Below are 25,972 nucleotides of genomic sequence, written 5' to 3'. Positions count from 1 at the left end.
TCATGAAATCCACCTACGGGCAAAGATTCATCAAACAATGGACTAAGTTGCCTCACTAACATGGTACAAGCAGCGAGTCTGGCTAAGTTCAAAGCAGAATTGAATGGTTACCTTGTGGGAATGGGAATAATATGAAAATTCTATTTATATTATTTTATTTTATTATTTATTATTATTTTTTTGATGATGATACAGAAAAAATCTGCTTCCTTGCATCATCGAGTCTTATTAATACCGATATTATGGATCAATTTGAGGTTTGTCAGAGGCTTTGTTAGTAATGTAGTAGGGTGTTGTGGCAGAACACCCAAAAGTAAAGAAAATTTTATTAATGCTGGAATGGCTAGCATATACAATAAAACATGAGAAAGAGAAAAAAAACTTAAAAGATAAGATATGGAATTACTTACGGAAATAGTTTGAACCCTCCTCCGCAGCTGTTAAGAAAACCAGTATTCAGCTCGTTGTTCACACTGATAAGAAATAACACGAGAACCCATTAGGCAAATTACGAATGCACACCTGATCCGATACAGCAAATAAAATGTCATGCGGGAGGCAATTAAGTCAGAGATTAGCTACTTTAAAAATATGAAGTTTAACATGCATTAGGGAGTTCAAGTTGGGAAGGAGAGAGAGAGAGAGAATGTTTACAAAGACAATGGTTTGGCAGTAAGATGTGGATTTGTTGGCAGATGGCCAGACTGGGATGGATTGTTTAGATTAGCCATGAGGTGTTTATGTGTTTCAGCTAAATACCGAGCACATTGTAAATCACTTCATTTTTCTGAAAGGGAGTCGGGCAATGTTTCTCAGTCTAAGAAGATAGCAAGGAGTGAATGTTGCTACCTCCACTAGAGATAAATTCAGCACAAGATTAAAAAAAAAAATTACTATCATTAACAGGATTTCATTACTGATTAAGCCAGTGACATCAGCAGAGTGGAACATATGCAAAAAAAAACTGTTTTGTTTAAACAGGAAGAACAAGATAAAGCTACCCCACCTACTTTGGCACTTGAAACTAACTACTGACAGTCGTGTAGGGGATCAATTTAATTCCCTCTTTTTTAAGCTATTTATGCAAAGTCTCCAACTGTAGCTAAGAAAAGCTCACAGAATGTATGCAATATAAGCTTACTTTCTTGCATCATATGCCTCTACTAATGCTAATGTCTTTACATAAGAAAAGACTATGCTCTAAAGATATAACTGTAAATATAATGTGCCCATAATTTAAGTTATCCTACTCAACAAACACTACAGCTCTCTTAACTAAAGATGACTTTTCAATGTTGTATTGTGAGCGTCAATCTGTCCCATCCAAAATAATGACGAAGATAATGCCCATACATAATGATCAACTCTGACTATTTCTTTAAATTAATCTTTCAGTTAACAGAAAGGAAAACAAGCAGAAAAAACTTAACTCAAGTTTATAAAATCAAAGGAGTTTAATAATGTACAGATGAAAGTGGAGGGGAAAGTAGGTAATCAACAGCAACTCCTGAGAGTTATGAAAGCAGATCATCCAGTGTGCAGGCTCCTTACACTGCTACACGTTTTCATACCTCCACATCATCAGACTGATCAAATTATCTAGGAGACACTGAGGAATTCTGAGGTGGAATTCCTCAGTGAAGAATTCCACTTCTCAGTGAGGACTTCCTCCACCTGCTGGGCTTAACGGTGTGTCAGCCAAGCAGCAATATGACTAGAGCATCCCTATGCATATTCAATTTGATTCAGGTAAGAAGGACAAGTTATAAAAGAGGAATGGCAAGCAAAGGATGGGTTCAACCATGCAATGCTGTATGAGATGGTGCATCAACATGGGATACCATCTCTCTACCTCTGATCCAACCATGATCTATTCCTAATGATGTAGTTAGTGAGTCATACAACTACTAACAATTGATGCCTCCCTGAACATCAGCCCATCCCACCAAATTTATGCCAAAATTAACAGTAGACCACAATGTTGTCTTTATTTTACTCTTTCAGTCTCTTGGAATCAATTCATCTGATGATGACACTGTGATACTCCAAGCGCTTGTGCCAAATCTCACTAGCCTCCAGTGCTCATCAACCTTCCAAGAATCATGAATTCAGGTAAACTGGCATTATTCAATATAAACCTCTGTAATTGATGTGGTATCTAACAGAAAGAAGGATTATTATTATAATTAAAATACTTTATTGCATATCTCATTATTGTATGATTTGATAGCATCAGCTATCGAGGCAGTGTTAGAATGGTCAGAAAACTGCTAGCTTGGGAGATTTCCAGACTAATGGATTAACAGTAGCTGCAGCCAGAGGTGAAAGTGATTCTTGCATTGCTTCTATGAGAATGGACAACAACCTGGAAAGCAAGATGCTAGGGAGTCATCAACGGAGTGATTCTTGCATTGCTTCTATGGGAATGAGCAGCAACAGCCTGGAAAGTGAGGTGCTAGGGATTTCAAGGACTGCTGGGAGTCATCAAGGAACAAGTAAATACTTGGGCTGTGTTAGGGTAACTAAGAGTAAGAATCGGTGCATGAATACTTACAAGTACACCAATGCTAGGTTTTGATTTGATTTTGGTTTTTATGGCACAAGTGAAACTAAGCCCATGATGTGCCAAGTCCACCAATTCTAGGAGTATAGTAAATAAATTTGATGAATTTGAGCTGCTGGTCAAGACATCAAAGGCAGATATCATTGGGATATCACAGACGTAGTGTCACACAGATATAAGGAATGTAGAATTGGAATTTGGGGAGTACAATGTGTACAAAAAGGATAGACAGGGTAGGAAGGGAGGAGGGGTTTTGCTGTTAGTTAAGAAACACAAACTCTAAGTACATCCAGTTGACATGGGTGGACAGTGCAGTTTTGAGTCAGTTTGGTGCAACATAACCACAGGGAAAGCAAAACTGAGAGGAGTGTGCTATAGGCCTAATGACTCTGATGAGTACAGCGAACAACTGTACAGAGAAATAGTGTTGGCCTGTAAATAAGATTATCTTATAATGTTGGATTTTTAACTTCCCAGATATAGACTGAAACTTGTGAGTTGGCAGTAGTAGTAGTAGCATGTAATGCAAGAAAGCAAGTGTATGAGCTTACGCAGCATCAGCCAAAATAAAAAAAATAAAAAAAAACACACCATTCACTCCAAATGCCTGTCCAGTTCCTACTTAAATTTATTAGCATTAGCATTAGTAGAGGCATATGATGCAAGAAAGCAAGCTTATGCAGCATCAGTCAGTCAGAAAAAAAAAAAAAAAAAAAAAACACTTCCACTTCACCCTCCGTTCATTCGAAATACCTTTCCAGCTGAGCCTTAAACTTATTTCAGCTATCAACTTCCACAAGGGATGGAAGACTGTTCCACCAACCAACTACCCGCTGGCTATAGGCAAATTTCAGGACATCTATCCTACATCTGTCTTTCCTCAATTTGAATTTATGCCCTCTCAGGTTATTATTCTCAGCAAGAGACAAAATCGCATCAGCATTGAGCATGCTCAAACCATTCAAGGCTTTAGACACCTCTATCAGATCACCTCGCCGGTGCCTAGTCTCCAGACACTGTAATTTGCAAAACTTAAGCCTTTCTTTGTAAGAACAACCCTTTATTCCATTCACTAACCTTGTTGCCCTTCTCTGTACTCGTTCCAGCAGCTCTACATCCTTCTTGAAATCAGGCCTCCAGACCTGTATACAGTAATCAAGGTGTAGCCTGACCATTGCCTTATACAAAAAAATAATCACCTCCTTATCCCTGCTAGAAAAATTCCTGTATATCATTGATAAGACACCATGACCTACTCTTGCAGCCCACCTGCACTGCTCAGAGAACTTCATATCTGCTTCCACAATTACCCCCAGGTCCTTTTCATTCTCTACTACTGTCAGTGTAGTACCACAGAGTTGATATGTTGCTCTGGGGTGGCTGTTTCCCATATGTAGTACTTTACATTTGTCAATGTTAAACTTCATTTGCCACCTCTCAGCCCATCTGCTCAACCTTTGTTGAAGCAGCATAGCGTGAGTAGTGTCCTTACCAACCCTGCCAACTTTTGTATCGTCTGCAAATTTGGACATTAAGCTTGATATAACATCATCAATATTATTTATAAATATAGAAAAGAACAATGGACCCAACACTGAATGCTGAGGAACTCTACTAATAACATTAGTCCACGTTGAGCAGTGTCCATTGATTACCACTTTTGTCTTCTGCCACTCAACCATCCCTTTATCCATAACAGCAATTTGCCTCCAATGCCACACTGCTCCAATTTGTGCAGCAGTCTTCCATGCGCAACAGTATCAAAAGCCTTTCTAAGATCCAAATATATAATATCAAAGTTATTCCCTGCATCAAGTTATTTTGTGACTGCATCATAGTATCCAATCAAATTGGTCAGGCAAGACTTCCCTTTAACAAAACCATGCTGTGTCAGAGCTATAACTGAAGTCTTGTCTAGATGATCCTGCAGTGCTTCTTTAACCGGTGCCTCCATTAATTTTCCTGGAACAGAAGTTAAACTCACAGGTCTATAATTACTTGTGTCAGCCTTTTATCCTCCTTTGTGAATTGGGGTCACATTTGCACATCTCCAGTCTATGGGTACCTCCCCTGAGTCCTAGGATGTTTGTTTGTTATTTGGTTTTTAGGAGCATTAGCAACTAAGGCCATATTGCTGCGGGGATATGCGGTGGTCATTCCCTGACCTTTCCGCATCTTCAGTATTTGGTGGTGATGGGCTCGAACCTCGGTCTAATCAAGAAGCACGTGCTACGCACTGCTGCTCCTTCACACATCTGGCTCTGGAGGCACCCCTGAGTCCAAGGAAGCTCTCATAATTATGGCTAAGCATTTGCTTACTTCCATTGCTGCCTCCTTTAATATAACTGGATAGATCCCATCCACCCCAGGTGCCTTTCTTGTGTTTATCTTCAACAATTTCTCCTTCACTTTACTCTCAGTTATTACAAGATTATCTAGCTTTCTGCCAGTTGAATACACCTTTGGCATTCCCCTCGCTGAATAACTCATGTGTGAATCTCGATGAAAAATATTCATTTAGTTTGTTAGCTACCTGAGCAGGATCATCAACAGTAGAACCATCAATATCAAGTAGACCAATCTGATTCATCCCCATCCTTCTAGAGTTTACATAAGTAAAGAACTCTTTGCTGTTTTTCTTTGCATCCCTTGCCAAAGATTTCTCGTAATCTGCCTTTGCCTGCCTAACCTCCTTTGTAACTTGGTTACAGATCAACTTATATCTATCATAGGCTTCTGTGTCACGTGTTAATTTACATGTATCCCAAGCATTTTTCTTCTCTGCCATATGTCTCATTAGTTTATCTGACATCCATTTAGGCCTAAACCTTGAACAATATTTCTTAGTTGGTATGTAAAGCCTAGTAGCTTCCAAGATAAGTTCTTTGAATGCTTCCCATTTTGAATTTGCTGTTGGTAACATCATCAGTTGGTCCCACTATATAGAATTTAAATACTGTCTCAGACCATCGTAGTCGCCTTTATAAAAGCAAAAACCCTTTCTTTACCCCTGATGGTAGTTACGTCTTTGAGTAAATCCCACTTCAGCACACTGTGATCACTGCCACCTAGTGGTTCCTCTATCGACAGATTCTTAATGCATGAAGAATCACTACTCATAATCAAATCAAGAGTATTACTCCCTCTAGTTGCCTCCCGAACATGCTGATGTAGAAAACAATCATTCAATAAACCCAAAAGCCTTGCTAGTGTGTGAGTGACCAATCCACAAATTCCAGTTAATATCTGGGAAATTAAAATCCCCCATTATAAAACTCTCTGATTTTCTGGCCCACTCTATTTTCCTGTACAGTTTCTTATTATACTCATCAAAGTCATTAGGCCTACAGCACACTCCTACTCTCAATTTTAATCTCCCAATGCTTATGTCACACCAAACTGACTCAACACTGCACTGTCCAGTGATGTCGACTGGCTTCACTTGCTTGGATTTTACGTGTTTCTTAACTAATAGCATAACCCCTCCTCCTCCCTTCCTATCTTTTCTGTACACACTGTACTCCCCCAAATTCCAGTTCTGCATTCCTTATATCTGTCTCTGATATCCCAACAATATCTGCCTTTGATGCTTTGAGCAATACCTCAAATTTATCAAATTTATTTATTAAACTCCTAGCATTGGTGTACACGCAAGTATACATGCACCTGTTCTTTTTCTTAGCTATCCTAACACAACCCATGTGTTTACTTGTACCGCAATGACTCCCAGCAGTCTCTGAAATATCCTGCATCTTGTTTTCCAGGCTTCTGCTTATTCCAATAGGAGCAGTGCAAGAATCACTTTCACCTCTGGCAGTGGCTACTGCTAATCTATTAGTCCTTGTATCCTCCCAAGGTAGCAGTTTTCCAACCTACCTAACACTGCCTCGATGCACCCTTTCTATTTAGGTGTATCCCATTCCTGTAGAAGCAGTCCCTTCTGTTAACAAGTACAGACCAGGCTGAAGAAAATTCTACCCCTTGAGCCGTGCACAATCTTTCCAGGGCCGAATTGATCGACAAGGCTCTCATTATATACTCCCTCCTATCATGTCTGGGCAGACTTGCAGACACTTTCGAATTCAACCCTAATTCACTTTTTCAACAGTGACGTGTACTTGTTAAGTAATTCTGCCTCTTACTCTTAATATCATTAGTGCCAATGTGTACAACTATATCACCTTCTGTGCCCTTAAAAGATGATATCCGCTCTACAACGTCATCAACCTTTGCCCCTGGCAGACATACCCTGATCCTATTCCACCTATCCTTTTTACAAAGCATGTTCCCCATTTCCCTGACAATAGAGTCACCAACAACAGCTGGTTCCTGTGGGACCAGTGCATCTGCCTTAGGGGTTGCCACTGTGTTGCATGATGACCAAGTGCAAGCTCTGCCGTTGATGTGGGCAGCTGAGAGCTTGATGAGTCCCTCACTTTAAATCCTTCGAGGGCATCCACCCTGTCCTTCAAGCTCTCATATAGATCCATAACAAGGCTGAGTTGCTGCCTCATTTCCTCACACTCCTTGCATCGCGCGCACACACAAAGACATCCCCCATGGCAATATAATGTCCCGTACCTGATTTCTCCCCAAACATCATGGAAGCAGTGCATTTTAAAAGGCTGTGATTCAGAGGGCAACTGACCCCCTTAGTTCTCCTCTGAGCCATAGCACTCCCATTAGCTTGAGCCTTTTGCTTTGCTGCTCTGGTCTGAGTCATGATTTCGATTTAATTTCATAAAATTTCAATTTCAGTACAAAATTATAACCCTAAACTTGTATCCCAACACAGTTATAACGCTATATATATTTTTCAGTATCAAATATTATTTACGAGTTCTGTTTATATAACTTACGTATCAAGTTATGTATTAATTAATTATATTTTGTTTGTAATCTAAGTCGTTATATGTATTTAGTTAAAAGTACAATTTAATTGACAACGAAGTTTAACAAAATTAGTAGATTTTGCTGATTAATTGACAATATTATATTATATACTATACTAACGCTATCTAGTTTGGGATATAACATATCGTATAACAATGGCGCAAGTTATGAACGGTAAATCTACGGACACTTATCATCATCATCAGAGATTTTCAATCCACCGCAGGATGAAGGCCTCTCCAGCAACTTTCCAGTTCCTCCTGTTTTGAGCACTGGCCATCCATTTACTACCCACAAACTCATGAATTTCATCTACTCCGCCTTTGTCTTCCAGGATTTCTTCTAGCTCCTCTTAGAGGAGCTAGAAGAAAACCTGGAAAACCATCTGTCGTCATGTCTTCGAGCTATGTGTCCTGCCCAAGACCATTTTAGTTCTTTAGTTTTGATAAGAATGTCCTTTACTTGATTTTGCTGCCTAATCCATGTGTTTCTCTTCTTATCTAAAAGTCTAATTCCCAATATGATTCGTTCCATTCTTCGCTGTGTAGTTCTCAGCTTCTCTTCCATTCTTTTGGTGAGTGCCCAAGTTTCACTTCCATAAGTCATGGTGGGGAGTACACATTGGTTCATTATTTTACGTTTCAGACAAACTGGGATATTGCTCTTCAGTATGTGACTATATTTCCTGAATGCTATCCATCCAAAATTTATTCTTCTCTTGACTTCCAGCCATTTATCATTATTACAGCTAATAACTTGTCCCAGATAAGTATATGACTCCACCTTTTCAATTACTGCTCCTTCAATCATTATTTCCCTTTCCATGGCATACTTGTTCATCATTACTTTTGTTTTAGCCATATTCATCTTTAGTCCAAAATCCTTACTAACTGTACATAACTGATTAAGATTTTCTTCTAATTCTTTGGGATCGTGGCTTATGACCACAATGTCATCTGTAAATGGTTTAGGTACTCTCCGTTCACACTGACTCCTTTCTGCGACCAGTCTAATCTTCTGAAAGCTTCCTCAAGGGCAGCAGTAAACAGCTTCGGAGATATGGTGTCTCCTTGTCGAACTCCTTTCTCAATTTTAAATTTCCTACTGTCTTTGTCTAGTCTAATAAAGGAGGTAGCACTCTCATATATTTTCTTCAAAATCATAATATATGGGGTATCAATGCCTTGTCTTTCCAGTGTCCAAAACATTGCCTTATGTTTTCAAATTTGTGGATTATGAAAAGTCAAATGCCTTTTCATAATCCACAAATGCCAGGCATAATGGTGTTTTATATTCATTTGCTTTCTCCATTAGCTGTGATATTACGTGAAGGTGATCCATAGTTGAGAATCCTGTCCTAAAGCCAGCTTGCTCTTTCAGTTGATTCTCAAGTATTCTTTCTAATCTGTTAGTAATGACCCTTGTGAACAACTTGTAGATGTGGGATAACAAGCTAATTGTTCTATAATTTCCAATTTCTGATTTATCTCCTTTCTTATGCAGGAAAACTATGATTGCATTATTCCACTGCTTAGGCGTCACACTTTTTCTAATGCACTTCTGAAGAGCCTTGCCAGTTGTTGTGTTATGTCTCTTCCTCCCAATTTTAACAACTCTACAGTAACGTGGATATGATACCCTTATCGATACTTTTATGCAATTACAAGGCCAAGTAAGGAATAAATACACCAGATTAATCAGAAAGTCACAAAATAATGCTATACTACTAAATTTAAATCAAAAGTTTTAGAAAAACAATAATTTCAAATCAATAAATAACAAAATCCACTTAGCGGCTTTGAACACATCTGGCTCCCACTAGCCTCGTCAGCAGACTCCAATGTGACTAAGAGCATGTGACCATGAACATTATTTAACCTATCAACTTCCATGACGACAGATGGATGTTTGTTCCAGCAAATTAACCACCCGCTGGCTAAAGCCAAATTTCCGCACATCTATTCTAATCTGTCTTTTCTTAATTTAAATTTATGCTCCCTTAGGTTCGCAATCTGCACAAGTGGAAGGATCCCATCAGAATTCAGCTTGCTCAATCCATTCAAGGCCTTATACACCTCAATCAGATCACGTGCAGGTGCCTAGTCTCCAGCTGCTGAAATTTGCAGAACTTAAGCCTCTCTTGATAAGAGGATCCCTTCATTCCCCCTCACCAATCTTGATGCCCTTCTCTGTACACGCTCAAGAAAATCTACATCCTTCCTAAAATGAGGTCTCCAGACCTGTATGCAGTATTCAAGGCATGGCCTGACCATTGCCTTATACAGAGGGACAATCACCTCCTTTTCCCTGCTAGCAAAATTCCTATATATCATTGACAAAACCCCATGACCTGCCCTGGCAGCCTGTCTGCATTGCTCAGAAAACTTCATATCTGACTGCACAATTACTCCCAGGTCTTTTTCATTTTCTACTACCTTAAGTGTAGTACCACACATTTGGTACGTTTCTCTGGGGTTACTTCTACCCATATGCAGTATTTTGCATTTGTCAAGGTTAAACTTCAGTTGCCACTTCTTAGCTCATCTGCCCAAATTATCTAGATCCTGTTGCAGTAGCACACTGCCATTACTAACCCTACCAACCTTTGTATCATCTGTAAACTTCGACACTAAGCCTGATATACCTTCATCAATATCCTTGATAAATAAACAAAACAGAGGACCCAACACCGAACCCTGTGGGACTCCACTAATAACATTAGTCCACAAAGAGCAGCACCCATTAATTACCACCCTCTGTCTTCTCCCACTCAACCATCCTTTTATCCATTGTAGCAACTTACCCTTAATACCATTCTGCTCCAATTTGTACAATAGTCTTCCATGCGCAACAGTGTCAAAAGCTTTCCTGAAATCCAAATATAGGATATCAAAATTAATTTTTGCATCCAGTTCCTTTGTAACCACAATATCCTATCAAATTTGTCAGACAAGACTTTCCCTTAACAAATCCATGCTGTATCTGAATTATTGCTGCAGTCTTGTCTAGATGATCCTGCAATGCATCTTTAACCAGTGACACCATTATTTTACCTGGAACAGAAGTTAAACTAACTGGTCTGTAATTACTCATGTCACCCTTCGATCTCCCTTTGTGAATTGGGGATACATTTGCACATCTCCAGTCCGTGCTTAAGAAAGCTTTTGATACTGTTGTGCATGGAAGACAACTGTACAAGTTGGAGCAATATGTCATTAAGGACAAGTTGCTGCTATCGATAAAGGGATGGTTCAGTGGAAAAGACAGAGTGTGGTAATCAATGGACACTGCTCTTCATGGACTAATGTTATTAGTGGTGTCCTCCAGGGGTCCATGTTATCCGCATTGTTGTTTTCTATATTTATCAACGATATTGATGAAGTTATATCAGACTTAATGTCCAAGTCTGCAGACGATACAGTACTGCAACAGGATCTAGAAAAGTTGAGCTGAGAGGTGGCAAATGAAGTTTAACATTGACAAAGTGCTGCATACGGGTAGCAGTAATTCAAGAGTAACATACCAACTGTGTGGTACTACACTCAGGGTAGTGGAGAATGAAATGACTTGCTGATAATTGTGTAGTCAGATATAGTTTTTTGAGCAGTGCAAACAGGCTGCATGAGTAGCTCATCGGGTCTTGTCAATGATATATAGGAATTTTGTTAACAGGGATAAGGAGGAGATTATCTTCTTGTATAAGGCAATGGTCAGGCCACACTTTGAGTAGTGCTTACAGATCTGGTAACCTCATTTAGGAAGGATGTAGAGTTGCTAGAATGAGTACAGAGAAGGGCAACAAGACTGGTGAGGGGAAGCATGGGTCGCTGTTACCAAGAAAGGTTTAAGTTTTGCAAATTGCAGCATCTGGAGACCTGCAGAGTGATCTGATTGAGATGTATAAGGCCCTGAATGGATTGAGCAGGATCAATCTTCAGGTGCAGAATTCTACAACTATCTTTCAAGAGGAAAGACAGTTGTAGAATAGATGTGAAGAAATTTGCCTTTAGCCAGCAGGTGGTTGATTGCTGGAACAAACTTCCATCTGTTGTTGTTGTGGTAATTGACAGCTTAAATAAATTCAAGGCCAACTAGACAAACTTTCGGAGTGAATGGATGAGTGAAACAGGAAGGGTTTTTTTTTTTTTTTTTTTGCTGATGCTATATAAGCCTGCTTTCTTGAATCATATGCCTCTACTAACACTACTGATTCTATCTTTACAAATATTGCGGAGCAAAGAGCATTGCAACAATGCCCATCACATCCTGAATAGTTGTTGCCAGGGGTTAACACAAATAATTAAACACCATATAACAAACACATAATATAAAGTTGAGTAACAGTAAGATGATACTTTATCACTGCATTTCTATATACATGAACTATTTACATATTATATTACATAATTAAGATGATATTATATACAGAACATATAATATTCACTGAAGTCCTGTAGTTTCTTCACCAGTAATGTGGAAAGTTATGATCAGCAGTAGGGCATGATGCAGTGGGGTCTTAAGGATTAGAGTTCATGGATGAGCTCATCAAGGATCCTTTTATGATACCTTGGCTCTTTGGAGAATCTGATGACACATTGTTGTACCAAGCTAAACAAATGAGTTAGAATAAACCTGTCTGTGATGTGCAGTCAGTATTTATTTTGACACAGGGAAGGGATAACCCTTAGGCCACAGATGGGGATCTTCCAGTGGCAGAAGTCCCACACCAGGGGAACGCCAGTCGTAACAGCAAGACTTTAACAGTAGATTTTAGCCTGATGTCTGTTACTGATGTCTCTTTGACAATCTGGAAATGGTGACTGCAGTTATGAGATTAGTTGTGCCAACTAGCTCAGATCCAGTAGTAGTAGTAGTAGTGGCATGTGATGCAAGAAAGCAAATGTATGAGCTTATGCAGCATCAGCCAAAAAAAAACACACCATTCCCTCCAAATGCCTGTCCAGTTCCTCCTTAAATTTATTCAACCTATCAACTTCCACAACGACAGATGGAAGTTTGTTCCAGCAATTAACCACCCGCTGGCTAAAGGCAAATTTCCGCACATCTATTCTACATCTGTCCTTTCGTAATTTGAATTTATGCCCCCTTAGGTTCGTAATCTGAACAAGTGGAAGGATCCCATCAGAATTCAGCGTGCTCAACCTATTCAAGGCCTTATACACCTCAATCAGATCACCGCGCAGGTGCCTAGTCTCCAGCCACTGAAATTTGCAGAATTTAAGCCTCTCTTGATAAGAGGATCTCATCATTCCCCTCAACCAATCTTGTTGCCCTTCTCTGTACATGCTCGAGTAAATCTACATCCTTCCTAAAATGAGGCCTCTAGACCTGTACGCAGTACTCAAGGCGTGGCCTGACCATTGCCTTATACAGAGGGATAATCACCTCCTTTTCCCTGCTAGCAAAATTCCTATATATCATTGACAAAACCCCATGACCTGCCCTGGCAGCCTGTCTGCATTGCTCAGAAAACTTCATATCTGCCTGCACAATTACTCCCAGGTCTTTTTCATTTTCTACTACCTTAAGTGTACTACCACACAGTTGGTACGTTTCTCTGGGGTTACTTCTACCCATATGCAGTACTTTGCATTTGTCAAGGTTAAACTTCAGTTGCCACGTCTTAGCCCATCTGCCCAAATTATCTAGATCCTGTTGCAGTAGCACACTGCCATTACTGTCAGTGTTTGTATGCAGTCCATCTCAGTAGCCAGGATTACTGCGTAAACAGTTGTTTCAGAGTTGTGGATGTAGCAGATCACTCAGCTCCACCCACATAAAGAATGGAAAAGTAAATGATAGTGTTTATGTAGCATTCTGTTATTCAAGGGACATCAACATGTAACAGATGGTTACACGTTGATGTCCCTTGATGATAACAGTTGAAGGGACATCAACATGTAACATCCAGAAAGACTGCAAAAGGTGAAATGGAATGCAAAGCATTCCATTTCACCTTTTGCAATCTTGCTGTGATGAGATCTAGGCGATTATTGATGTCAGCTTCCTGTCAGAGTTATCCTTGCAGCACATCAAAAACAACTCTGAACAGTATGTGGTTCAGCTAGGGTAGTGGAGATGCCATCCAGAGATGAAGGATCTCAGTTTGGCATCGTCTCAGGGAGAAAACTACTGTAGTGGATTTAGTAGGATTTATTTTCATTCCATAAGTGGCAATGTATTCTGATTCATTTGGGGATCATCATGTGCCTGAATGGTTGATATCATCAACATAGCATATGTAGTTTGCCTTTCCTTTAAGGAATGGAAAACAGTAATCCTGACAGCATGCCACCTTGAAGCACCTCTGCTGTTATACATCTGGATAATGTTTTTTAGCCAAATTTCAGTTGTAGCACTCTTCCTGTTAACAGGAAGAGTATGAATTTTATTGTCACCCTTGATATATTGCTCGAGGAGGTGGAGTAGCCTTTTGATGTTGACAGAATCAAAGGCAGCACTGATATTCATTCAGATAGGTTATTACTAGTTCAGCATTTTCCTCAAAGGCAGATAAGATGGCATTAGTTGTAGCCAGATTAGTGAATGTGAATTGATTTTTTGTTGCATAATGGATCTGTGGTGGAGGCTGGGGAAGTATGTAGCTTGTGAGAGCTGGAAGAATAGCTTTTTTGAGTACATTTAGAAGGGTAGAGGCAGTTGCTATTGGCCATAGCTACTCAACACATGTGGGAAATTGAGCTTGGAGACAGATCTCATAGTATAATCTGTCCACATAACAGGAAACATGCCTTGGTTGAGGACAGACTGTATATGCTGACAAAGGGATCTGCAATGCATGGACTGTCAAATGGAAAACTATTTCTTTATTTACAACCTCAAAACACAAATACAAAAAGGGCAAGTTAAGCACTTCTTAAAACTAAGTGAGATATTTCAATAATTTTATATCAATAGCATGTTAAATGTTGAGAGGAACCTTTTCTTTATAATATAAGGCAGTGGTTTTTAACCTGAAATAATTTAGATTATTTCAGATGTCATGAGTTAGTTCCACTGTATTAAGGATATTCAGCATGCAAAGTAATCAAAAAAACAGCCACACTTCCATCTCAGGAGAGATCACCTTTTATCATGAATTTATTATACATCATTAGATTCAATTAATAAGTAACAACTTAGTAGTGACATAGCAGAGTGATCAGGAACGAGAGTGCAGTAGCATGTGCTCTTTGAGTGCACTCGGATCAAGCCCATGACTGCTAAATACCAATAATGTTTGTATTGATAATTTATTGTAAACTCTACTGACCAGAGTAGAGTTTAGAATACATATACAATACAATAAGTTTATATTCTGGTCAGACCAGAGTATAAACAAAAACATTTAGTGAATCAATGAAAAGTTTCTTTCTGAAATGCCACTTATGATGTGATTAATTAGAAATAATAAACTTATATAAAAGTAATTGATAACCATTCTCTTTTACTCTACTGCCATTTCAAAAAGGGAGTAATTTTGGTTTTATTGGTTGATTCACTGGGAGGGAAGGGCTAAAAAAATATTAAGAATACCTGATGTACAGGGCCTATATCAAGGCTTTGCAAAATATCAACACACTAACTGTATTAATTGTTTTGTTAATACAGCTTGTGTGTGTGTGTGTGTGTATGTGTGTGTGTGTGTGTGTGTGTGTGTGTGTGTGTGTGTGTGTGTGTGTTTCAAAATATGCAAGAATCTTTACTGGTTTCAGATACAATAGCTATCTAATATTAAAGTTGTCTAAAAATGTTAACAAAAAACAGAACTTAGAATACATTCAATTTACAGCCAAGATATAGTACTGCTTCCAAGCTTTTATTGCTTCAGCACAAATTCAAAACAACTAACCAACCAACAACCATGTCTGGTTTTGCCTATGTGGAAACATTAGAAATATTAAGAAAATAGGGTCCCTAACTGTCCTCAATCAGACTGAATATACTGGAACAAATATAAGTAAAGTTCTCACATGGTCTTACTTTTCTTACACTCGAATGATTTACAATAAAATGACCAGATATCACACTACAAATTCTATTTATTTGAATGTAATATAATATTGAAACAAAATCTTTGTTATGTGTTGGTCAACATTTCAGAAATGTTGGCTGTTACTTTCCAGATTGTACATGAAGTCCTGCTTAAGTAGTTTGAAAACTACTGTTTTCTCAGAATTGCGTGCGACTTGGTAATCCCCCACCCTCAAGAACACTTATTTTATACTATATAACTGTACTGCTATGCATTACAAAAACTTCAATGTGAATTGTATGAGTAACCCTCCAAACAAAATTTATGGATGTGCCAGTGAAAGTCTTGCAGACTTTGTGTTTCTATGTTTTTTTTTTTCCCTATTACTGCTTTTGTGTGGCCAAGTATAGGTCTTCTTGTTCAGAAGCGAAAGTGCTGCTGTTGCTGTAAAAAGTTAAAAACTGTTTTGTTTAAATTTTACAGCTCAAAAAAAAATTTTTTTTTGAAAACTCTAAACACAAAAGGCATTAGAACCTACAGTACTTAGTACTGTGGGCTCCATGGGTAGAAAGCTAAGAAGACAGAAAAAAACTTGACTTGAATTTCTAGATAGTATGTTTCAGGAAATATACATGAGGGAAGATTATTTCAGAGAACAGAAATAGAGGATGTATAAGGAAGAGGAAAAGTTGGCTCTATGAGTTTGTAGGTTGAACAGATGCTGACTAGTTGAGGTTTGTTCGAATAGGTCTAAAAAATTACAATGCCAATTCAGAAGAATAGTATCGTGGAAGTATCTACAGAAACTGAATATCTTATAAAATTTCTCCACCAGACACTGAGTGTCTCATGGAGAGATTTTATAAGAGATGGGTCATTAACTTGACTCTTTTGTCATTAACTCTTTTGAACAGGGACTAGAAGCCTCAGACAGGGAACTATATTCTGTGGTCAGGTAGATCTGTTTGTCCATAACAAATAGTTGTTTAGAAGAAAAGTAATGCCAAGAGCAAAAAAGAAAACCCATTTTTTTTTTATGCAGAGGAAGCAATATTTGTGATGTTCTTATGCCAAGAGAGATTAAAGGACAGAGTAATCCCTAGTGGGGATGTCATTGTTCTAGAAAACTAATCGCAATCAAAGATGAGCAGAGGAACAGGAGACTCTTCTTTATGAGAAATAAAACAGAAATGAGTTTTCTTTCCTCACTGGTGAATTACCTAGAGATCAGCATTTAAGGAATTGATAATGGATATTCAAAAAGTTGAAGCTGTTTTTGCACACTGAAAGGTGGGATAATTCTTAAATTGGAAAGCAGAATATAGTGTGCCATCACCAGCAATTAATATAAAAGAGGAAAAGAGTGGGAGAAAGAACTGAAACATGAGGGCACATCAGCATTGGTCGAGAAGTTAAAAGAAAAACTTTATGACAAACACAATCAAAAGCCTTAAAACACAATAGCAACTACTTCAGTTTCACCAAATTTTTCCATCCAATTTATCCAAAGATGAGCGCCTAAGTCGATATAACAGCAGTAAAGTGACATCGAGAGAACCCATATCAGCAACTCATGATCAGACGAAAGGTTTCAAAATAGTTCAAGGGTTGGTGGTTGAAGTATTTCTCTATTCTTTGGGAAGAGTAGAGGTAAATGCAATGGGGCAATAATTGGAAGGGAGAAATTTATCACCCTTCTTAGAATATTAGCAAATTTCCAAGCAGAAATAAGAACACCAGTGGAATAAAGTGTAAAAAGGCAATATAGAAAAGAAGAAAGCTCAAGAGCACAGGTTTTGAGAACAAATGAAAAAATGCCAACAGAATCTGGAGCTTTCTTGGTCAAGATTGTTCAGAATTATTTTAACATCCTTCTAAGAGAAAATCATGGGAAGAGCATCGAGTGAAAGTATACTGGATATGTTAGGACATGATTTACCAAGATTGTCAATATAAAAAAAAGTAAAGTTTTTTTTTTTAATTATTATTATTATACTATGCAGTACCAGCTAGCTTTCCCAGAAACCCTACAATCTATTTACAATGCTGCACCACTAACAATGTTGATGTACAATTATCTCAGATTCCCTTGTAGAGGGGTCAATTCGTTCTCAATGTAATGTCCATATCACAATGCAATATCATGAAGGCATCCGATACTATAAAGTCCCAACATAAGGTTGTGATGATCTTCAAAGGATCCAAATGCACCTGCAGGTCCACTATGAACGTTAAAATGAGGAGAAGTCCAATCCAGGAAGTAGATGTATAAACCAGGAATAATGGTCGCAATGAAGTAAACTTTTCCTCAAACCTGAACAGTCCCAACAGTACAGCAGTTAACAGTAAAGGGAACACCTCAGTCTCCATGTACAGTCCCTACAAACACAATAACACCACAGATCAACCAATGAGAAAGTAACCACAATAGTAAGATGGCTTCATCTTTAGCTGAGGATGTAAGAGAACCATCAGGTTGTAGAAGAGGTTAGAGTACAGATGGACAGAAACCACAGACAATAGCTTTGGCAAAGGACCAGAATGCTCAACTGCCATTTGGACAAAGAATCGAGTTTTGATTAACTGTTTTATGATTGTTTCTTGTCTATTATTATTAATTTCTTTACAAAACATGTGCAGTGGCCCTCAGCAACTGCCATTAACTGGTTCCTTTTGGAATCACTGTGTGTGTGTGTGTGTGTGTGTGTGTGTGTGTGTGTGTGTGTGTGTGTGTGTGTGTGTGTGTGTGTGTGTGTGTGTGTGTGTGTGTGTGTGTGTGTGCACGTGTATATGTAATACACACATTACAATAACTTGTTCCGTGGAAGTCATAAAACTTGAACACAAAACTAACTAAACAAGCACCAATAAAAACTATTTAAACAATAATTTCATTTATTTAATCATACAGTGCATATATCCATCCTTGAAAGATGAACTACCCTTCAAGAAGTACATATAAGGATGGTTCATTAAAAATATCTAAAGCAGACACCATTGGGAAAGAAGGAAGTGTCCACTTTGCAGAGGTCCATGTAGCCTGTTTCAATAATTTAGAAAAATGAATTTCACTGTAACTGGCCGTTTGCTCAGTTTTTTTTTTTTTTTTATTGATTATCATTGTACATGTGTTTTAGTTAATTTTTAATAAATAACACCACTTTTAATAAATAATAATATTTATTATTTATTAAAAGTGGATGTATGATTAAATCAATGAAATTGTTTAATTTCAATAATAACACCACAAATAAATATAAATGGCTTTGTTTAGAGGAGTGGTTCCCAAACTATTGACATCTACGGACTCTTTAAAAAATCAAAAAGTTTATGGATCCCTACAAAAATAATAAAAAAAAAATTTGCAGACCCTTATATATAAATATATATAACATATGCATATGTTTCTCTGTGTCTCTATTGTTAAATATAAGAGGTTGTTAAACATCTCATACCTTTTTGTAAGAAAATTCTTCAACCCAACACTCACATCCAATTAATCCGGTTAATACATTATGTAAAAGGCCCAAGTTAAAAACGCATTATAAACCATTAAAATATTGCTAATTTAACACAATTTTCTAAAAACTAATCTTGTATTCAGTTACCATTATCCACTCACTGCCAAGAAGGAAGAGCAAAGCGCAGCTGACGCACACCAACCCACCCAAAACTAAACCAACCAGCAATAAACAGACTGGAAACCGAAGACAATTGTCAAATTCTACATTAAAATCTTTTTGATTAAATTTCTTTATAAGTGAGATTATTTCGGCTGCAATCTGTGCTCACAAGTAAAGTAACATACTTAATAAAATCCACTCCCCATATAAAATCGAATTCAAATAAAATTAGCAACATGCGACAAGGTTTTCCTACAAAAAGGTATGAGATGTTCTCTTATATTTAACAATATTATTTATATAGGAAAAATTGAGCTTTATCGCTCTTATATTTTGTAATCTGTGTGTATATATGTATGAACACTGGGTTTTCTGAAAAGAAAATTCAAAGTTTTATGTTTAAATCAACTGAACTTTATTCTTATTTTTTCAATTAAAATTAACTAAATGCAATAAGGCATAATACTTTAAGAGTAAAGAGTTTAATATCTATATAATATAGGTGTAGATACACCATAGATAGCTCTTAAGAAACTACGATGGTAGTGTGGTAGGCATCATTTGCTCTAGCTCATGTTGTGCTCTTCCTTCACAATGAGTTGCCATGGTATTGCACTACCTCGATTAAGTAATGCTTCACTAATAGAGAAGACTATTGTTACTTATTCACAGTGAGTACCACCAATAGCTTTGAAACGGTGCCGTCTGGGTGGTGGTACTCACTGAGAATAAGTAACAGTAGTCTTCTCTATTAGTGAAGTGTTACTTATTCGAGGTAGTGCAATACCATGGCAACCCGTTGTGAATGAAGAGCACAACATGAGCTAGAGCAAATGATGCCTACCACACTACCATCGTAGTTTCTTAAGAGTTATCTATGGTGTATCTACACCGATCTTATTTTTACATAAATATATAATAATAACTTTATTTATCATCAATTTGCTATACATAGAACGAATAATTTGACCAGTTCCAGAGGATCCATTTTGCGGACTCTCTGAAGCTGGTCTACGAATCCCCAAGGGTCCGCAGACCCCAGATAGAGAAATGCTGGTTTACAGCATTTCATTTTCATTATGAATTTTTACATCACTTACTAGTTCCATATTCATCATTTTTGCTCTCACACTATTTTTTAATTAATAGGATACACCACCTTTAATCTGTCAAGATCCCTCACTTTTAAATTTCTGCATATAGAATTTCCACAAACGGTAAGAAATTTCTTTAAAAATTAGCAGAATCAGTGTAATGCCTCGGAAAATTGACCAGTATTCTAAGGGAAAACCTGCATACACGAAAAACTTGCACATGTAATTATGGAATGATCACTATTTCTCACTGCCGAACAAAAGTGGTATTTGATAGCATAGTAAAATTGTCATCATTCCTCACTCAAAAAGCTGGACACCACTGTCACTAAAGCAGTTATCGAAAATAACGTCAAGCATCACATAGTGTTTATCAAATATACATTACAGGAATAATATAATATGGTATATTGTGAATAGGATATATGATACAAATCTGAAACCAATTCAGAATGATAGAGGATATCTTTAAGTTTTTATTTACCAATCAGAAATGTGAAATTATGCTGCTATCTGCAGCATAATTGCACAACTTGCACTGGTCATCACGCAACACAGCAGCAGCAGCCCCCAAGGCAGAATGCGCTGGTCCCAAAGGAACTAGTAGTTGTTGGTGACTCTATTGTCAGGGAAACAGGAAACATGCTTTGTAAAATGGATAGGTGGAACAGGACCAGGGTATGTCTGCCAGGGGCAAAGGCTGATGACGTTGTAGAGCGGATATCATCTTTTAAGGGCACAAAAGGTGATATAATTGTACACATTGGCACTAATGATATTAAGAGTAGGAGACCGGCGGAATTACTTAACAAGTACAGGTCACTGTTGAAAAAAAAGCCGTGAATTAGGGTTGAATTCGAAAGTGTCTGCAATTCTGCCCAGACACGATAGGAGGGAGTATATGATGAGAGCCCTGTCGATCAATTCGACCCTGGAAGGATTGTGCAAGGTTCAAGGGGTAGAATTTTTTTCAGCCTGGTCTGTACTTGTTAACAGGAGAGACTGCTTCTACAGGGATGGGATACACTTAAATAGAAAGGGTGCAAGAATGTTTGCTGATGCTATCGAGGCAGTGTTAGGTGGGTCAGAAAACTGCAAGATTGGGGGGGGGATACAAGGACTAATAGATTAACAGTAGCCACTGGAAGAGGTAAAAGTGATTCTTGCACTGCTTCTATTGGAATGAGCCGCAGCCTGGAAAATAAGATGCAGGATATTTCAGAGACTGCTGAGAATCATTGGGGTACAAGTAAACACATGGGTTGTGTTAGAGTAGCTAAGAAAAAGAACAGGTGCATGTATACTTGCGTGTACACCAATGCTAGGAGTTTAGTAAATAAATTTGATGAATTTGAGGTATTGCTCAAAACATCAAAGGCAGATATTGTGGGGATTTCAGAGACGTGGTGTCACACAGATATAAGGAATGCAGAACTGGAATTTGGGGAGTGCAATGTCTACAGAAGGGATAGACAGGATAGGAAGGGAGGAGTGGTTATGCTATTAGTTAAGAAATACATAAAAACCAAGGAAGTGAAGCCAGTCGACATCGCTGGACAGTGTGCAGTGTCGAGTCAGTTTGGTGTGACATAAGCATTGGGAGATCAAAATTGAGAGTAGGAGTGTGCTATAGGCCTAATGACTCTGATGAGTATAATAAGAAATTGTGCAGGGAAATAGAGTGGGCCAGTATATCAGAGAGTCTTATAATGGGGGATTTTAATTTCCCAGATACTGACTGGAATTTGGGGGCTGGTCACACACACTAGCAAGGCTTTTGTGGATTTATTGAATGATTGTTTTCTACATCAGCATGTTCGGAAGGCAACTAGAGGGAGTAATACTCTTGATTTGATTATCAGTAGTGATTCTTCATGCATTAAGAATTTGCCGATAGAGGAACTACTAGGTGGCAGTGATCACAGTGTGCTGTAGTGGGATTTACTCAAAGAGGTAACTACCATTAGGAGTAAAGGGAAGGGTTATTGCTTTCGTAAAGGCGACTACGATGGACTGAGACAGTATTTAAATTCTATACAGCGGGACCAACTGATGATGTTACCAACAGCAAATTCAAAATGGGAAGCATTCAAAGAACTTATCTTGGAAGCTACTAGGCTTTACATACCAACTAAGAAATATTGTTTTCAAGGTTTAGGGCTAAGTGGATGTCAGATGAACTAATGAGACATGGCTGAGAAGAAAAATGCATGGGATACATACAAATTAACACGTGACACAGAAGCCTATGATAGATACAAGTTGATCTGTAACCAAGTTACAAAGGAGGTTAGGCATGCGAAAGCAGATTACGAGAAATCCTTGGCAAGGGATGCAAAGAAAAACAGCAAAGAGTTCTTTACTTATGTAAACTCTAGAAGGAAGTGGATGAATCAGATTGGTCCACTTGATATTGATGGGTCAACTGTTGATGATCCTGCTCAGGCTCAGGTAGCTAACAAACTAAATGAATATTTTGCATCGACATTCACACATGAGTTATTCAGCGAGGGGAATGCCAGAGGTGTATTCAACTCTGCCATTAAGCTAGATAATCTTGTAATAAATGAGAGTAAAGTGGAGGAGAAATTGTTGAAGATAAATACAAGAAAGGCACCTGGGGGTGGATGGGATCTATCCAGTTATATTAAAGGAGGCAGCAAAGGAAGTAAGCAAACCCTTAGCCATAATTATGAGAGCTTCCTTGGACTCAGAGGAAGTATCCATGGGCTGGAGATGTGCAAATGTGACCCCAATTCACAAAGGAGGATCAAAGGGCGACACAAGTAATTATAGACCTGTTAGCTTAACTTCTGTCCCTGGAAAATTAATGGAGGCACTGGTTAAAGAAGAACTGCAGGATCATCTAGAAAAGACTTCAATTATAGCTCAGAGAAAGCATGGTTTTGTTAAGGGAAAGTCTTGCCTGACCAATTTGATTGGATACTATGATGCAGTCACAAAAGAACTGGATGCAGGGAATAACTTTGATATTATATACTTGGATCTTAGAAAGGCTTTTGATTCTGTTGCACATGGAAGACTGCTGCACAAATTGGAGCAGTGTAGCATTGGAGGCAAATTGCTGCAATGGATAAAGGGGTGGTTGAGGGGGAGAAGACAGAGAGTGGTAATCAATGGACACTGCTCATCGTGGGCTAATGTTATTAGTGGAGTCCCTCAGGGTTCAGTATTGGGTCCATTATTGTTTTCTGCATTTATAAATGATATTGATGATGGTATATCAAGCTTAATGTCCAAGTTTGCAGACGATACGAAGGTTGACAGGGTTGTAAAGGACACTACTGACACTATGCTACTGCAATAGGATCTGGAAAGGTTGAGCAGATGGGCTGAGAGGTGGCAAATGAAGTTTAACTTTGACATATGTAAAGTACTACATATGGGAAACAGCAACCCCCGAGCAATGTATCAACTCTGTGGTACTACACTAACAGTGGTAGAGAATGAAAGGGACCTGGGGGTGGTTGTGCAGGCAGATATGAAGTTTTCTGAGCAGTGCAGACGGGCTGCAAGAGTAGCTCATGGTGTATTGTCGATGATATATGGGAATTTTTCTAGCAGGGATAAGGAGGTGATTATTCCCTTGTATAAGGCAATGGTCAGGCCACACCTAGAGTACTGTATACAGGTCTGGAGGCCTCATTTCAAGAAGGCTGTAGTGATGCTGGAACGAGTACAGAGAAGGGCAACAAGATTGGTGAATGGAACAAAATGGTGCTCTTATGAAGAAAGGCTTAAGTTTTGCAAATTACAGTGTCTGGAGACTAGGCACCAGCGAGGTGATATGATAGAGGTGTATAAAGCCTTGAATGGTTTGAGCATGCTCAATGCTGATGGGATTCTTCCTCTTGCTCAGGATAATCATCTGAGAGGGCATAAATTCAAATTGAGGAAAGACAGATGTAGGATAGACGTGAGGAAATTTGCCTTTAGCCAGCGGGTGGTTGGTTGGTGGAACAGACTTCCATCCCTTGTCATGGAGGTTGATAGCCTGAATAAGTTTAAGGCTCAGTTGGACAGGTATTTCGAACGAACAGAGGGGTGAAGTGGAAGTGGTTATTTTTTATTTACTTATTTATTTTATTTATTTTTTTTTTTTTTGGCTGATGCTGCATAAGCTTGCTTTCTTGCACCAAATGCCTCTACTAATGCTAATGCAAAAGAAGTCAGTCGATTCTCAGAAGAATGATTTGGAAAGCTCTCTTCCTTTGTGATGCATATTCTGTGGGAAATCTTTTTTCTCCCAGATCAACCCATTTTCATCAACATGAAGAGATGTTTAGGATTATATCCAAGCACTTTAATAATTTGCAAACTTACTAACCTTAAACTCATATTGACTGGATGACAACATTCAGTGATCCATAACCAAATGAATTAATACTAGTAAAGGCCAAAATTATCAAACTCTTCCACTGAGAGAAATTTAAGTTCTCATTACCAATCCGGAAACTTCAATTTCAGCAAAAGATCACCTTGGACCACTCAGAACACAGATTATTCCAATTACAACAACATCTAATGAAATATAAACTTTTTAACATCCACTCTATTAAATCTCACAAAACATTCCCATATGTCTCCAGGTTTTTGTTTTTCATTTGAATGTGATATGACATGGCATTTTATGACTTAACCAATACTTCAAACTCAACAAATTGATTTACTGTTAACTCCTACCATCAGTGTACGATGCATATAAATGTATGTTTCTTTGTGTTTTTAGCAACTCTTAGTGAGCCCACATAAATGCTAGTGTTGTTTGGATCCCATTAGACCATGTAATGCTCCCCCTTTTCCTTTTCTTATTACTGCACTGCATTGTGTCTCTGTATTGCACTGCATTGTGTATCTGTACATGTAGCTCCAAGGGTTTTCCCACATACCACCATGGTATCTGAGAAAAGGCCCTACTTAGCCAAGCCAGTCATGGATATTATGTAGGGCAGTGGTCCCCAAACTCAGTCCGTGCCCCAAAAATGGGCCACGAAGCCTTTCAACTGGGCTGAGAAGTCCTCCTCACGATTATATGTCAAATTCAGCTGGAAATAAATTATGCCTGAATAATCTCTGATAACAACGTGATGAATCATGTTATCTGCTAATATTGGATATCGGCTTGCATTTGGCCATCAGAATTGTATATTTGCATGCATTTTAGTAGTAGTAGTAGTGGCATGTGATGCAAGAAAGCAAGCACATGAGCTTATGCAGCATCAGCCAAAAAAAATAAAAAAAAAAATTACACAATAATTCCCTCCAAATGTTTGTCCTGTTCATCCTTAAATTTATTTAAACTATCAACTTCCACAATGACAGATGGAAGTTTGTTCCAGCAATTAACCAGCCACTGGCAAAAGGCAAATTTCTGCACATCTATTCTACATCTGTCTTTCCTCAATTTGAATTTATGCCCCCTTAGGTTCGTAATCTGAACAAGTTGAAGAATCGCATCAGAATTCAGCGTGCTCAACTCATTCAAAGCTTTATACACCTCAATCAGATCACCTTCACAAGTGCCTAGTCTCCAGCCACTACAATTCGCAGACCTTAAGCCTCTCTTCGTAAGAGAATCCCTTCATTCCCTTCACCAATCTTGTTGCCCTTCTCTATACAAGCTCAAGCAAATGTATATTCTTCCTAAAATGAGGCCTCCAGACCTGTATGCAGTACTCAAGGCATGATCTCACCATTCCCTTATACAAAGGAACAATCACCTTTTCCATGCTAGCAGAATTCCTGTATATCATTTGACAAAACCCCATGACCAGGCCGGCCT

At 38.3% G+C, this 25,972-nt stretch overlaps 1 protein-coding gene across 5 annotated transcripts in view; it reads right to left on the bottom strand.

The window, feature by feature from the left end:
- LOC150085178 (eukaryotic translation initiation factor 4 gamma 3-like) overlaps window positions 1-25,972 on the bottom strand; it is a 791,506-nt gene that overhangs the window by 678,293 nt on the left and 87,241 nt on the right. For 3 of the 5 annotated variants that reach the window (XM_090373913.1, XM_090373915.1, XM_090373911.1), the window contains one exon: window positions 411-473. The exons of the other annotated variants lie outside the window; for them this stretch is intronic. In XM_090373913.1, the coding sequence (XP_090230039.1) occupies window positions 411-473 (63 nt within the window). The remainder of the gene's footprint in view (window positions 1-410; window positions 474-25,972) is intronic. 5 annotated transcript variants of the gene reach the window in all.

Source organism: Mastigoproctus giganteus, chromosome 5 (assembly GCF_048544385.1).
Source record: "Mastigoproctus giganteus isolate SK-2022 chromosome 5, ASM4854438v1, whole genome shotgun sequence".
Taxonomy (NCBI): Eukaryota; Metazoa; Arthropoda; class Arachnida; order Uropygi; family Thelyphonidae; genus Mastigoproctus; species Mastigoproctus giganteus.
This window is presented reverse-complemented; position numbering and strand designations above follow the sequence as displayed.